Here is a 15,176-nt window from a genome sequence, read left to right on the forward strand (position 1 = left end):
TTGATCTTATTTTGCCATTGAGGAAAGTTGGTTCATATTCCCTGACAAGTTTTTTTTTTTTTTTCTCCAGAGGAGATAAGAGACTGTACTTGCAATTCTTGCTTATGATTCCTAGCTGAAAGAGGAGCAGCCCTTTGTGGAGAGAGATGAAAGACACTAGGAGTATTTTTCTTACATTCCAGTGTAAGCAGAATAGCAAAGTACATACCTGAGAATTTTCCAAGCACAACACACATCTATTTACATATTTGATTTCAGTGGTGATACATGATAACCTGGGATCTCATTCAAAGGATCCTGATGGGGATTTGAAAGGAGTTCTTCTTCCTTGAACGTTCACAAAATAACTGCTGAAAGCTGAAGAAACTTTTGTTGGCAACCTAATTTCACAGAGAACAGGAAGCAGAGAAGCTGGAGATGGTTTTCTTGTGCTGAAAATCCTCTCTGTGCTTACAAGTGTGGAGATAAATTCCTGACTCTTTTAAAAGTGGTTTGTCAGTGACTTCAGCAGGACCAAAATGTCGCTCAGATTTCAGAGGGGCTTTGGTACTTTTGTATCTTGCACTAATGCCAGTTGATGGATGCTGCAACTTTCCTACTTGTGTGTCTCCCCAGCAGAAAAGGATCTGTCAGTTCCCACTGGGAATGCGTGGTCGTGGGCTTGCCATCATAGTGTGAGACCCAGGAGCAAAGGACACATCTGAGGATGTGTTTTTCCTGATGCTATTAACGCTGTAGTGTTGCATAAGCAGCAGTGAGATTATAGTGGGGGTTATGTTCAATAAAGAGAACCGTTCTACTGTTTCTTTCCCCCATACATTTTAATATGCCACAAGATTAAGATTTGTTTGTTGAGCAACACAGATAGTGCTATGGTTAGTATTTGCATTCCCTTTTGGCTCCTCTGCATGAGAGATGTGTAAATAGGACTTCATGCAGGAGAGAACTGGGGTCAGACCTTTCAGGCTTTCTAAAATGTGTGGAGATTTGTATATGCTGAAAGGTGGGCCAGAATGGAAAAATTGGCATTTACCACTCTCCAGAATACTCCCAAGTAATTAGGTTACCCCAATTGAACACTGCTCAACGGCTCAAAATTAAGACCTGAAAATAGCTCTCTTGTGATGCGTAAGTGTTGTTTGCAATACCCACTCCCTTCAATTCAGCATGGAAGAGGGAAAACAAGCCAACAGCCTGGAAAGATTTAAAGTCAAGTAGGGAGGAGAGTCGGGTGAGTTCGTGTTACGGAATTTTCCTTCAGAAGATTCATTTTCAAGCAGTCTTAATGGCAGAAGCATGCTCAGAGCAGCATACATCTGAGGGGGACTTGCAGGTGGTCTGTGTGAAGCTAGCTCACCCACATTTCCTGTTTCTTCAGCTTTTGCAAATAAGCAAATAGCTGGGGTTTTGTTGTTGTTGTTGTTTTTCCAGGGGTAAGAAGAACGGGTGCAGGTCTGTGCTCTGTGTGCTGCTTCATCCTCAGAGGTGCAGCTGAGAGGGGCAGAGCACAGCACAGCCTGGGACATTCTCTACACTCATCTCCTATAAGAGCATCATTCACACCACGTCTAGCTTTTTGGGGGAGTTGTTTTGGTTTTTTTTTTTTCCTATTTTTTTTCCTAAAAGGGACTGGACAGTTTCCCCTTTCATTTTAGCTATGGATTTCAGCAACGTGAACTGGCTTTTGATCCATTTCCAGCTTCAGAGGTTTTGGTCCAGGCATTTGATTCAAGGCTTAGAACTTGGTCTAACTGTGCTAAAAGTTAATACTTAAGAATTTAGTTTTATAGCAGAAATGGTCTTTGAGGCAGTTCTTGCTTTCTTAAAAGCTGCAGAACAAAAGAGCCATTTCTTAGAGGAATTCAGCGTTATTCGCCAGAACACAGTCTTGGGACAGGAAAGTTTGTAAAAGATCGTGACTGTGACTTGTAATTACCTGACGACTGCCTTGTGGCTGTAAAGGAACAATAACAAAAGTTTTTGAAATCTCTGTGCTGACTTACCCTAACACACATTTGAAGATATAAACCACATGCATGCTATCTGTATGCTACCGGTATGCCTTACTTCCAGATATCTTCTTATAGCATTGCATAGATATTTCCTTTTTCCTCAGGACAGCCTGCACAGATACCTGACTTCATAGAATCACAGAATGGGTTGGGTTGGAAGGGACCTTAAAGATCACATAGTTCCATGTCCCCTGCCATAGGCACGGACAACTCTCTCTAGATCAGGTTGTTCAAAGCCCCATCCACCATGGTCTTGAACACTTCCAGGGCTGGGGCATACACAACTTCTCTGGGCAACCTGGTCCAGTGACTCACCGCCCCATAGTAAAGAATTTCTTCTGCATATCCAATCTAAAACTACCCTTCTTTAGTTTAAAACCATTACCCCTTGTCCTATCTCTACACTCCCTGACAAAGAGTCCCTCCCCAGCTGTCCTGCAGGCCCCCTTTAGGTACTGGAAGGCCTCTGTAAGGTCTCTCTGGAGCCTTCTCTTCTCCAGGCTGAACAAGCTGAACTCTCTCAGCCTGTCTTCATAGGAGAGGTGCTCCAGCTCTTTGATGATATTTGTGGCCCACCTCACTCATTCTAATAGGTCCATGTCCTTCTTGTGCTGGGGGCCCCAGGGCTGAACACAGTGCTCCAGGTGGGGTCTCACAACAGCAGAGGAGGACGATCACTTCCCTCAGCCTACTGGCCATGCTTCTTTTAATGCAGCCCACGCTGCCATGGGCCCACCTCTCAAGCCTGTCCAGGTCCCTCTGGATGGCATCCCTTCCCTGCAGTGTGCTGACTGTACCACACAGCATGGTGTCATCAGTAAACATTCTGAGGGTGCACTCAATCCCACTGTCCATGTCACAGACAAAGGTGTTAAATAGTACCAGTCCCAATACCAGCCCCTGAGGACCACTCATTGCTGGTCTCCACCTGGACATCGAGCCATTGACCACAACTCATCCAGCCAATTCCTACCCACCCAAGTGGTCCATCTGTCAAATCCGTGTCTCCAATTTAGAGACAAAGGTGTCAGGACAGTGTCAAATGCTTTGTACAAGACTTCCTCTGAAATAAATAGCATAGGGTGTATGGAAGAACTCTGCACTGTCATATACATTTCTTAAGTAGTTTTCTTCCAATCCTGAAACCCATTCAGATTTTCTAATTTTTTTTTTTTTTTTTTTTTTTTTTTTTTTTTTTTTTTTTTTTTTTTTGCAAATAAGCAGCTGTGGAGGGCAGGGGAGGCACGGTGCAGTCTGACTCTGAAAAGGATTATTCTATGAGCATCACTTTTTCTTGCTGCCTCTGCTCAGACAATGCATTGTTTCAGTGGGGTATTTGTTTGTTAATGGTCCAGTCAGTTGCAGGGTAAGGAAAAAACACAGGATACAATCACATTGACACCCAGTGTGAAACAGATAGGTGAAAGCAGGTGATGATACTCAGTATTAAAAGATTCACAGGAGATTTTTCTGACTTTTCAGCTTTTTCATTAATTTGCTTTTTCTGGGTAGCCCAGTGGCCTGCCCTCCAGTCCTGCAGTTTTGTTTCTGATTTTTTAAATTATTATTATTTTCTATATATGTGGCTATACCCCAGCTCACAGAGACTGGCAGAGACCTTTTGCTGTATGTTTTTAGACGAAGAGAGCCAAGGAACAGGCAAGATTTAAGGTCAATGTTCTCTGTATGTCTCAGCACCCACAGCTGGAGTTGGCAGGCCAAAACAGATCCAGCTTCATTTCTATGTCAAAACTCAAAGCTAATTTTCAAAAGTTTATAGGAACAGTTTGGATATCTGAAAATCAGTCTGGAAACATTCAATTGCAACATCTCATTCTAGGGACATTTGGGGGGAAAATAAAAGGAAAAAAAAAAAAAAAGATGCCTCAAAGTGTTGGTTGCTGAACACCTGAAAATCTGGTCTAGTATTTAAGGTCTGGCTTAAAGTACAAAAGGGGTTAATCCATTTCTGCTTGCTGCATGTTAGCATTCGTAGCAGAGCCTGGGAGGAGAAGCTGGGTCTTTCTGTGCTAGCATGTGGCACATTAACTCACTGTCCCCTTGTAGCCAGCAACACCTCCATCATCAACAAGAGAATGATTGCATAGACTCTCTGTGAGGCTTTTGGTCATCTTTTCAGATGAAGTGCAATGCACCTGCAATTTTTCTCTTTGGTATTAGATTTAACTCCCCTTTGCGTTTTGGCTGATGGAGTAAATCTTAGTGTGTTTTAAAAGAGTAGCTAGTGGTGCAACAGTGGGATGTATGTCACAAAGTCTGGTAATTACTTTGTTCCAAACCTGTGTCCATACAGATGTTCAGTGGTGTGTACTTTGTGGAGGTGTGAAGTTTGACAGAGACTGCATAGGCAGAAAAAAATAAAAAGTGCATTTGTGCTATGTAAGCGCTGCCAGGCATCTTTGCTGTGAGCACCTTGGAGTCTGCTAGTGACATTTATTGAGCCCTCATAGCCGGTTTATGGCATAATAATTACGTGTATGTATTCCCTGGTGAATGTCAGGAGCTCAATGAGTCTTCATTACAAAGAAAGAAAAAATTAGCCAATACATAGTAAGATATATAGCTGATCTATATAGTAGGAAGTTACTAAAATAAGAAAACATCTTCAGTGCTGGCATCTGTTAGCGTAACTGCTGAAAGAAAGTCCTGTTTAAATAGCTACAGCAGGAGTCCCTGTGGGAGTAAGGTTGTTTTTTGTTTGTTTGTTTTTCCTCCAAGGGGAATTACCTCCGGACTCTAAAGTCCATTGTCTTAGTGAAGACACACTGAGGCTTCCCCATTTGACGGGGATGACAGGTCCAGCAGTCAGTATTGGTGATAAAAGAGGGAAGTGGTTTCAGATTTCAGGCTTTTGTTGTTCTGACCTTTAAAATGACCATTCAGCAATTGGATCCCCAAGCTGTTCTCATTCTGTCTGTCTTCCTGATGAAGTTATCTCTGTCATCCTTTGCCTATGCCTGTCCATCTCTCTTGCTAAGTGTTGGCTCTCCAAGTGCACCGAGAGTGAACATGTTGGGTAATGTGAAATCCTGAATCATCCACAGCCTTGGATAAATTACATATCTAGGGATCATTCAGTGGAAGATGCCCAGCTACCAGCTGTTAGTATGGGATCTTCACTCGGAACAGATGCAATAACAGAATGTGTATGTCACGCCTTGCATCGCACTGTGGGTGCATGCACACCCTGCTCTGACAGAAAAGCTGCTCCAGAGCCATGCAGGCAAAAGCTTTATTCACTGTGTTGCCAGCAGTTTAATTCCAGCACAGTATGCCTCCTGGCCTTGAAAACAGTTGCTGACAGATACAAATACTGTTTGTTGAAGGTAAAGGCAGCTTTGAGGGGCAAAACTTGGAATATAGAAGTAAATAAGGAGTTAGCCATGGGGACTGTGCAGCGTCTCACATGCTGCTTTTGTGCCATGTGGCTTCAAAGCCTTGCTGCAAGTTGCCCTTCCCTTCAACCAGCTCTGAGCATGCTGCTTCACTTACCATGTTGGACTATCCCTGAAGGCAGTCCAGCCCCAGTTGTGATAGGCACCCATGCACTGGTCAGAGAACAAAATTCACAAAGGGGAAAGAAAGAGCTCATGTTAGGCAGAGTGGCTGCTACTTGTTGAAAAAAAAATAAAGAAAGAAAAGAAAAAAAAAAAAGATTTGCTATCAGCTGAAATCTGAACAGCCTAACTGGTCCTAATAGTTGGAGGGTTTAGGGAAGCCTGCCAGAGTGTGGAAAGCATAACAACTGCGTTTAATAACAATCAAGCAACTCTTATAAATATTTGCATGTGCTGCTTCAAAGCCTACTACATGGTCATTCATGTTCTGCAGTCAGAAAGAAGAGGAGGGAAAAAAAGAGGGCAAGATAAAAAGGGCACTCCATGTTTTGTAGCTGCTGTAATAAGGAGTGGGCAGAGCACCAGAAAGAAAAGAAAAAGGGAAAAGAAACCCTCCAAAGTTTAATAAACACAAAAGGGAATAAAAATAAATCTTTGGAGCATTTATTGCAAGCCCTTGATGGAAGGATTGGATTGAAGCTCTCAGCCGTTCCAGTGTCGGCGTATGTGTGAAGTCAGCCTGTCTGGCCTCCTCCAATGAGAAGAGAAAAGTTGTTTACATTTCCTATCTTGGGCTGTGCAAATAATTGATTCTTTTCTTTTGTTTGTTTGTTTCAATAGCAGAAATGAAAATTCAGAGGAAAAACAAAAAAAAGAAAAAGAAAAGTGTTTGAATACAATTGGATTTAGGACTTTCCTCACCAGCAAGCAAGCCCAGCTCTCAGAAGAGCTGTGTCAGAGCATTTTGTTTCCTTGAAATGACAGTACACGCAGTACTTGTGAGAAAAGCCATGGAAACAGAAGCCTCAGTTTATATGACACCGCTGTTGAAGGCAAAAGTGTCATCCTGTTATTCAGGGGGTCCCTATCTTGGGGTGTACCTCCAGGATGAAACAACCTCCTTCAGTTCCCGCTTTTGCCTTGAGGAAGCTTGAACCCATCTCGCTCTCCTCCCAGGAGTGATGCCTAGGGGTCAGCCTGCTATTTTGAATGGTCATTGAGAAGATGTGTGCAGTCTTTCTTGTTGATGCTTGTCCACCCTGCGTCGATATTAAATAGAGCTATGCCGCTGCCTTGCCTGTTCAGTACTTTGGGATAGGTCTCCTGCACCCCCGTCGTTGGAGTAGGGCTGCTTTCTGTCCTGGTTGCTGGCACAGGAGCTTAGAGGATGCCAGATGTTGAACAGTCAGTCAGTAAGAAGCCCAGAAACCACAGTTTAAGCCCTTACGCACTTAAATATTCACAGACCAGAATACTTTCTAACCTGACAGTTTGGACTGTCCTGTGTAAAGCGGCTGATGGAATTTCAGCTCATTTAAGGAAAAAAAAAAAAGAATATAAAAAGAATAAACAAGCTAATCCTGCAATGCTCATTGTTAAGCACACAGAGCTATTGGACTAAAGGTAGGAGGAGGGATGCTGCCTTTGCCTTCTCCAACTATGCTTTATAACTCATCTCAGCCTTACTGAGATGGATGCGATTATGATTATTATAGCTGGAAGTGTTAAATTTTGGGTGGGTTGTATTCATGAGTAATTGAAAGGTGACAAAAATGGAATCTTTCACTGCATTCACTATTCCTTTCTCTCCAAACCAAAATAAAATTGTGTTTTCCTAGCTACAGGAAACATACTGATTTGATTCCACTCATTCATGATAATTTTTCAAAGAATACTTAAGGAGTCTGGTCTGCAACAGTATTATAGTGTTTGCAGACTTAACTTGCTCCGGGTTATCCTGGAGTCTACTGGAGTCACGGGGCCAAAATCACAGGGGAGTCTAGAGGTATCCAACTGAGACTGCATTGATACAACTCTCAGATTAAGGTAGAGTCACAGAGATATAAATTGCAGCATCTGAGATCACTTAAAGGCTAATCCAAACCCTTGTAAACTCTATAGGGTTCTTCCCCTTCCCTTACAGAGAGTTGCAAATCTCAATTCTCTGTCCTAATGTTGATAAATTTTCATGTAACCTCCAATTCTGCAGACAGCCATTCTTTCACAGAGGAAGGGCTCCAGCTTGCAAAAAGCCTTTTTTTTTTTTTTTTTTTAGCTATCCATGAATAATGCCTTTTCCTGAGTTGACTTCCCATGGATACTGTTGTGAATGATAGAATAAATAAATCATACTTCTTATGTTTTTTGTGAGGTATAAAACTGTCTCATGAGGGAGATGAAATTTATTTAAGATAAGAATTCATTCTTCTCCATTGTCATTGTCTTATGTCTGCTTTCCAACAGAAGGTAAATACTCATTCAGTGTGTATGCAAATGCACATACTGAAACACAAAAGCATGCACACTAAGAGAGTATTCCTTCTCTGGCTGTAACTGTTTTCCATATATATGATAGAGAAAAAATATAAATGGAGAGATGGTTTAGGAAAATCGTTTCAGATGCATATTCACAGATTTATAATATATGGTATCTAAAATAAAGACATGGAAAAGAAAGGCTACAAGCAAAGTCCAAGAAAGTTCTAGAAATAAGTTAGAAGCTAAATATAAATCGAGCAGACAGTTAAATAGGACTTTTGAATCTGAAATAAAGTCAAGATGGACAGTGTTTGTCCGTGCCAGGGCAAGTGGCTGTCTGCTAGTTCGGCTTGTCCACAGGGAATTAAATTGTAGGCTGATGCCTCAGATAAATGACAGGGAAGGACAACTTACAACTCATCCTGGAAGCATCAATCTTATATATACATGTTATTATGCCAAATTATATTCCTAGTAGGATTAGGTTTGGCTGAGGAACAAGTAGTAGTCTTGGAGTTTCCTATAGTAGAAAAATAAATTCAAGAGATTGTTTCCCTCCTAAATGAGGATGTAACCTCTGAACCAAGTAGCTTTCTTAAGAATTTTCAAAATCTATCAAAATTAAGATCATCATTACATACAGTTAAGCTTTTCTCAGAAGACTTTCATGTATTTCTCCTTCAGAGAGAAAACAAGCATTGAGAGAGACAAGCACTTACGTATTACTCAGGGTAAAGAGGAGAAATTCTGGTGTGGGGGTAATTCATAACCCTTTTGCTTTGAGTTCTCATTATAAGGTTGTAGCTGGTAGGTGACAATACTGATCACAATGCTTTGGGTTTATTGTGGAGCACTGCAGATGTGAAGATTTGAGAACTTTCTTTTCCTAATTACATCGGGCCACGAGGAAGTCTGGGGCTTCCTGTTTGTATTTATATCTCTTCCAAATTTTATATATTGAGGGTCTTCTATGGGAAGTACTCTTTCAGAGCATTTTTTAAGCATTTTGAGAACTTGTCATCTCTCACTTATAATGCATCTATGGTCGAGGCCTAGATTCTACCTTTCTCTGTAAGATTTTCTCATCTCTGTGATTATTTTTAAGAGTTTTTACATCTTTCCATTCTAAAAATGATTTTGGCTGAATTATCTAGAGGAAGAGTGTTTGTGAATATTATAAGGAGAATACACTTAGTTTATTCCTTCTGTGACTGACTGGCACTTGGAGTTTATGCTGTAGTCATTCTGAGCCTTTAAAGAGTTACTTGAAGAGATACCACAACCTGGATGTTACACGTGTAACTGAGCATTAAGTCTGCTAAATGTGTTGTCTTGTGCAGTCTGGGGCTGCTGCATTGATCAGAAGTTCTGATAGTGGCAGCCAGTCTATAAGCACTAAATGTTTGTGAGCTGGTCCTTAGCTATTAATGTGTCTCATTAATATGAATAGGTATCATTACTGATTTATTCCAACTATCTTTAATCATTAGTAGCTAGAAGTAAAGATAAATGTCCTGGTTCTCCAATCTCTGTGCTGTGTTATGTATATACATCTATGAAGAATTATGTATCTTCCAGAAGAAAGTCCTTTACTCCATTAGTAGGTGAATGGATGGATGGCCTGGATGGGTGGAGAGCTGGGACATGTACACAAGCGTGAAACCTCACCAGGATTTCTGACCTTTATGGGAGCTTAACTGCTCACCTCTCTAATGTGCAGGCTGTTGTCTCTTGTCACTGTCTGACAAATCCTGAACTATGTGGCTAGTGGGAAAATTTAATATTTTATAATTATTATCTGAAGTGTTTCTGCTGGTGTTGCCCCAAGGAAGCCTATGAAGTTTGCTTCCTCTGCTGAAAATCCTCCCCCCTGCCACGATGCAGTTTTCATCTTTCTTCTGTTTCTTTGTACGTTTCAAAATGTAAGAGAAGAGGAAACCTTTCCCTCGGCTTGAATGGAGATTTTATCAGGGCCTTTGAGTCATTTCAACTCATCCCTGAATTTGGCTCGCTGTGCCCACTCTGCAATTTGAGGAAAGTCTTGCCAAACAACAGGGTGTGGAGAATGTCACACATACAGAGCATGTTCAGAGTTTTCTGCACATGGTTTTCTGTTTGTGCTCTTGGCCAGGAATAGGTGGAACAGCCTCAGATGATCACTGAACCCTTCAGGGTAATCCGAATTGTGCAAAAGTAGTTTGCTGCTTAACCTCAGTCAGGGTTTACAGCTGGGAAGGAGGAAGAGATTATTTTGAAACCTAAACTGATACTTTTGATACCATTACTGAAGACTTGATTCCATTTTTCTGTTTTTTGTTTTTTTATTTTTATTTTTTTAATCTTTTTTCTGCTTTCCCCCTAATATATAGTGAGGGGTGCTTTTATTTATGAATTTTACTGCTTGCAAATGGTCAATATACATGTAATTCTGTTTATAATGTCTACTGCCTGCATGTCTTTTACTTCCCTTTCTTCTTCCTCTTCTATTTTTGCCCTTGCTATAATCAGAATGAATATTTTATTCCAATAAAAATCCTTAATAGCTAAAAAGGAAACAAAACGTGAAGCTGACTAATTTATACTCCATGCCCTGGGGGAAAATGGGTTTTAGAAAGTATACATATCAAATGATTTCCTGTTACTTGTCTTCTTAGTAGATCTCTGTGAACTCTGTGCAAGTCTGAAGGCATTTGCCAGATACCAACTGTTCTGATTTTTTTCCAATTTAGAAGCATACAAGATTTTCCACCAGTATGTAGAAAGAATGGGGTTAAACGCATGCCCTGAAATAGAGTTGGAAATGGTTGTTAATCTCTATTAATCTGCTGTTCCTGTAATCAAACACATGTGGGGTTGTTTTTTGGGAGGTTAAATTGTTAATGATATTAAATTGCCTATTGGAAACTGAATCCTTCTACAGATATTTCCCTTACCGCTGAGGTTGTCTTGCATTGCATTGTATGAAAGAACAATGTATTATATCATTTGAAAAAATACATAAAGAATCGCACTGCCTTCTTGCAGATGCCATCCCACCAAGCTATTACAGCCTGTACTTCCGAATCGTGAGATTTGATGTCTCGGCGATGGAGAAGAATGCCTCCAACTTGGTGAAGGCCGAGTTCAGGGTCTTCCGCCTGCAGAACTCAAAGGCGCGGGTCTCGGAGCAGCGGATAGAGCTGTACCAGGTAAGGCTCTGGCTGTTACTGCCTTCTTTCAAAGGTAACTTTTTTCCTGTGACTGTGCTAGAAAGAACTTCATTCAAAGTCATATGAAGCTGAAATACACATACTTTTCTAGAAAGTGTGCTTCAGGACTCTAGCATTCAGCATATAGCGATGGAGGTGGCATATGGAAGCTTCGTGTTGATGATTTGCTGTAAGTAAGTGACAGAACAAGGCACCAAGCAAGGAGTTCTGAGGGTCTCCCTCTCCCAACGCCTGATCTACACTGTAGGTTACATAGAAGAAATCAAATTCCTCTCTCTGGCCTGTGTTCAGGATAAGCCGATTAACTGTTCCTTGCAGAAATGTCATCGTTAATAACTGAGTTTCAAGTCGTTGCAGTTTCAGGACTGACTTCTGTATGGTGGCCCAGGGCTCGAAGCAAGTCAGTGGAAAATTCAGCAGTTTAGGAGAGAGGAAGAAAATGACCCAGTGACTGTTTTACTCTGGGGTGTTGATAAGATTTTTTCTTTTTTCTGTTTGTTTTCAAATTGTACCCTGCACTTCAACCAGTGACATGAGATGATTTGTAAACTTGGTCAGATGGTGTTGTCACTGAAGAAGCAAATTCAGTCTTGCATAGAAGCCATCACAACCCCACAAAACATCCTCTGCGTGTGAACAAGCTCAAGCAGAGGCTCCTTTACCTAGGTAGTGAGTCAGTTTGCACACATGCTAAACCCATTAAGGTCAACTGCATAGAGTCAGTGCATATGTTTGTGGAACTATTTTCTAGAGCATATTTCATGTAAAGTATAGATCGTCTCACCAAGAAAACCAACGGCAAAAAAAGGAATCAACTCCTAGCAGTTTTATACTGGCTAAAACTCACGGTTGTTCTACCAACCTGGAATTTGTTCAGCTGAAAACCCTGCTAGGGAAGAAGTCATCTTGTTAAATAAAGTACGTTGAACCCTTCTTTGGCCCTGTTTTTGCTGCCCTCATTTGCTGCACCTGAGCACAGCCACGAGTTTGCAGCACAGTAAAGCCTGGGTCTGATCCTGTGGGTGCAAATTCAAGTTAGTTATCTCCCTCACTTTCAAAGTTCACATTTTTCTGCCTGGTATGCTCAAGTGCGAACTAAGCTTGTAGCAGAGATGCAATTTCTGCTTGCTGGAGTGACAGCATAAGCCAGCCTTAGAGACTGACAGCAGGAGAAGATGCACTGGGTTTTTAAAACATTATTTAAACAGGAGAGAATTTTGATTCCCCATTGAATGGGGTTTAGGTCTGCAGGTGGTCACCAGGTGCTTGCTGTCAAGACTGCAACCTGGCTGTGTGCCTTCCCAAGAAAAGACCAGCAGAAAAGTTGACTAAATAACATGTCACTTGTTAAAAGAAAAAGCTAACAGAAATCTTTGAAAGTCAGTGGTGTCCTTGGTGTGTAAGAGCCATCACACAGAATTATGCTTCATGTCCCTGTGCTGTTGCCACACCAACCTGTCAAAATGATCATATGTTCTGACTTGACCTCACTATTCAGACATCCTCAATGGAGGTAATGGCATCGCTTAGCTTTCTGAGGGCTGTTAATCAGGCAGCTGGAAGGAATACAGCTGAGATTACCTGAGCTCAGCTCATTGCACCTCCGTGTTTGAGGAATGCGGGATGCAAAGGGTTCAGCGGAGGTAGGGAAGAAAGGGCCTTTACTTGGCTGGGAACTTGGCTTGTGATGAGAAACAGCTGGTGCTCATTTGAGAGAGTCTGACTCCAGCAAGCCTGTGCCCATGGAAATGACTGACACCTGCACCTAGGGCAGGTACCTCGGTCCTGTAGATAAATATATAGCTGGTGAGTAAGGCAGTCTCTTTTTGAGACTGGGTGGGACATACTGATTGAAGTGTTGGGTGAGTAATGAGGTGCTGGTTATTGTAGGATTAGAGCTTTTCTATAACCAAGAATTAGGCTTGCCAGAGGCGGTGAGCTGTGAGTGTGTTTGTGCCAGGTGTATGCTAGGCATGGTACTTGTTTCTTCTCCTGCAGAGAAACAAGCTGTTCCTGGAGCATTTCCCTGCAGAAAACATATCAAAATGATGAGAGCTGCCTGCTAGTGCTTCTCTCTTCTTTGCTCCTTATAAGCTTCTCTAGTCTTCTCCTTCCTCTACTCTTCCACCCCTACCTGCCCTTTGGTCATATTTACCACTTCTTGCAGTCTTTTACGTACTGCTCCCTAAAAGCTTGTATGCAGGTACTACCTTACCTCTGTGATGGCTGGTCTGAACTGCCTGGGTTTCTTATCATTGGCTCTGCTGCAAGAGTATCAGAGTCCCTAAATCCTCCTACGCCTAATCTCCATCACAATGTTTGAGACTATGCAGTGTTTAACAACAAGCAAATGGAAGGAGAAGTTGGAGAGGAGGATGTGTTGCAGGACAATGCTATAGAAGCATCCTCAAACTAAAAATGTCAACTTTATAGAGTAGAACAAGGAGCTGAAGGCAGGGAAGGATGACTAAGGAGGCATTGGTGCCATAGTGCAGCTAGAGGAGCTTCAGGGTTGTGTAGTGATAGGGGTGTCAAACAGTGGAGGAGGGAACAAACATGGGGGGTAAGAGAGAATGAGGAAGATGCGCATTTAATTGGAAGTGGGAGAGGCAAATATATTCTGTAGGGGCTGGAAACTTTCTCAGGTATATTTGCTTGAAGCTTGAAAAGCCATGCATGGAGAGAGAGCCTCGCAAAGGAGATCGCTGGTAGGTTTGGCAAGTGCAGCTGCTCCTCCTCCGCCATGCATAAGCACTGCTTCCTGTCTTGTGAGATAGTGCTGGGCTTGCCAGGGCTGTTGTGCCCAGAAGCAACAATGTGGTTTTTTGTCTTGCATAAGCAACGTTTAATTATTAGCTTTTTTTTTTTCTTTCTTTCTTTCCTCCCACCAAGTTTCGGGTTGCCTACTGTTCTAGTGTTTTGCTTTGCCGAGGAGATCTTCTTGATGAGGGTTTTTCAAATTCCTCTCATACCTGTAGTTTCAGGGAATGGTTGTTGCTGTGTCTTTGCCTCTTTCTAAGTCAAGCAGGAAGAAAGGGGCAAAAGTCTCCTGGGGAGAGAAAGAGCTCTCTTGCTGTGATTCAGTGGAAAAGCAGGCGCCCCTGACCACAGGCAGGTCTCCTAGAGCAATCCAATTTTGTCCAGTGGCAGTTTAGTAGCAGCGTACACACAAGTGATGCAGAAAGGACAATACTGCTCTGAAGGACTATTTTAGGAACAGTTAGAGACAGACATGCAGGGAACATAGAAAAAACAAGCAAGCAGAATATAAATATTTTGTTTCTCCTCCTGATTCTTTCTTTGTGTGGTCCTCTGACCTTACAGATCTACCCTTAAAATGAGAAAGAAATGCAAGACTGCACCTTTTCAGCTAATCTTTCCTCCGGCTCCACTTGGCTCCTTTTTCCAAACCACATCAGAGAAGGACTCTGTGTTTTCCTGCAGCCCTTATTTGCACTGACTCCAGGAAGGCAGTCTGGGGCTGCTTGGCATGGCGAGCCAGAGCCGTGGCCCCTTGCTCCTAGCCCCAGAGCAGGAACAGCAGGATCCTGTCCCTACACACAGCGGTAAGGTCAGAACAGAGAGGACCCTGATATGTTTGTTTTGGGAGCAAGTGGTTGTTTATCCACTGGCCAAGCCAGCTGCACCTGGGCAGTAGGTCCTGGAGATGAATTCTTCTGGAGGTGCCCTGGACACATCCTGCCACTCAGGTCCATGGACTCTGCTGAGCTGGGCAGCTCCCTGGCCACATGTTCATGGTTCTTCTGTGGTGTTTGCAGGCTTTGAAGTCTAAGCTGGTTTCTCAGGTAGCCTCACTGATCACAGGGGAGCGTATCCAGGGAATTAATGGGATTTAAGTTAAGTCCCTTTGCAAAGTCCCATGCAGTGCTGGTTTTCCTCTGTTCAACTTGTGCCTCTGCTCTCAAGATGCTCGGCAAGGCTCAGAGAGCACAGTGAAACGTGCTGCATCTTGCTGCCAGCTTTCAAACTTTCAAATAGTCTGCTGGAGCCAGGGGGTGAGTGGTAATCCCCGAGAGCGGAAGCAGTTCCTTTAATGTCTTTTTTCACCCAAAATACTTTTCTGGGTATTTGAGGATTAGTCGGTCACATCTGTGTGT

General features: G+C 42.4%; 1 protein-coding gene across 1 annotated transcript in view; it reads left to right on the forward strand.

Annotated features, from left to right (window-relative positions):
* TGFB2 (transforming growth factor beta 2) overlaps positions 1–15,176 on the forward strand; it is a 74,277-nt gene that overhangs the window by 35,802 nt on the left and 23,299 nt on the right. Inside the window, exon 2 of the mRNA XM_013174005.3 lies at positions 10,874–11,037. Coding sequence (XP_013029459.1) covers positions 10,874–11,037 — 164 coding nt within the window. The remainder of the gene's footprint in view (positions 1–10,873; positions 11,038–15,176) is intronic.

This window comes from Anser cygnoides, chromosome 3 (genome assembly GCF_040182565.1).
Source record: "Anser cygnoides isolate HZ-2024a breed goose chromosome 3, Taihu_goose_T2T_genome, whole genome shotgun sequence".
In the NCBI taxonomy this organism is placed as follows: Eukaryota; Metazoa; Chordata; class Aves; order Anseriformes; family Anatidae; genus Anser; species Anser cygnoides.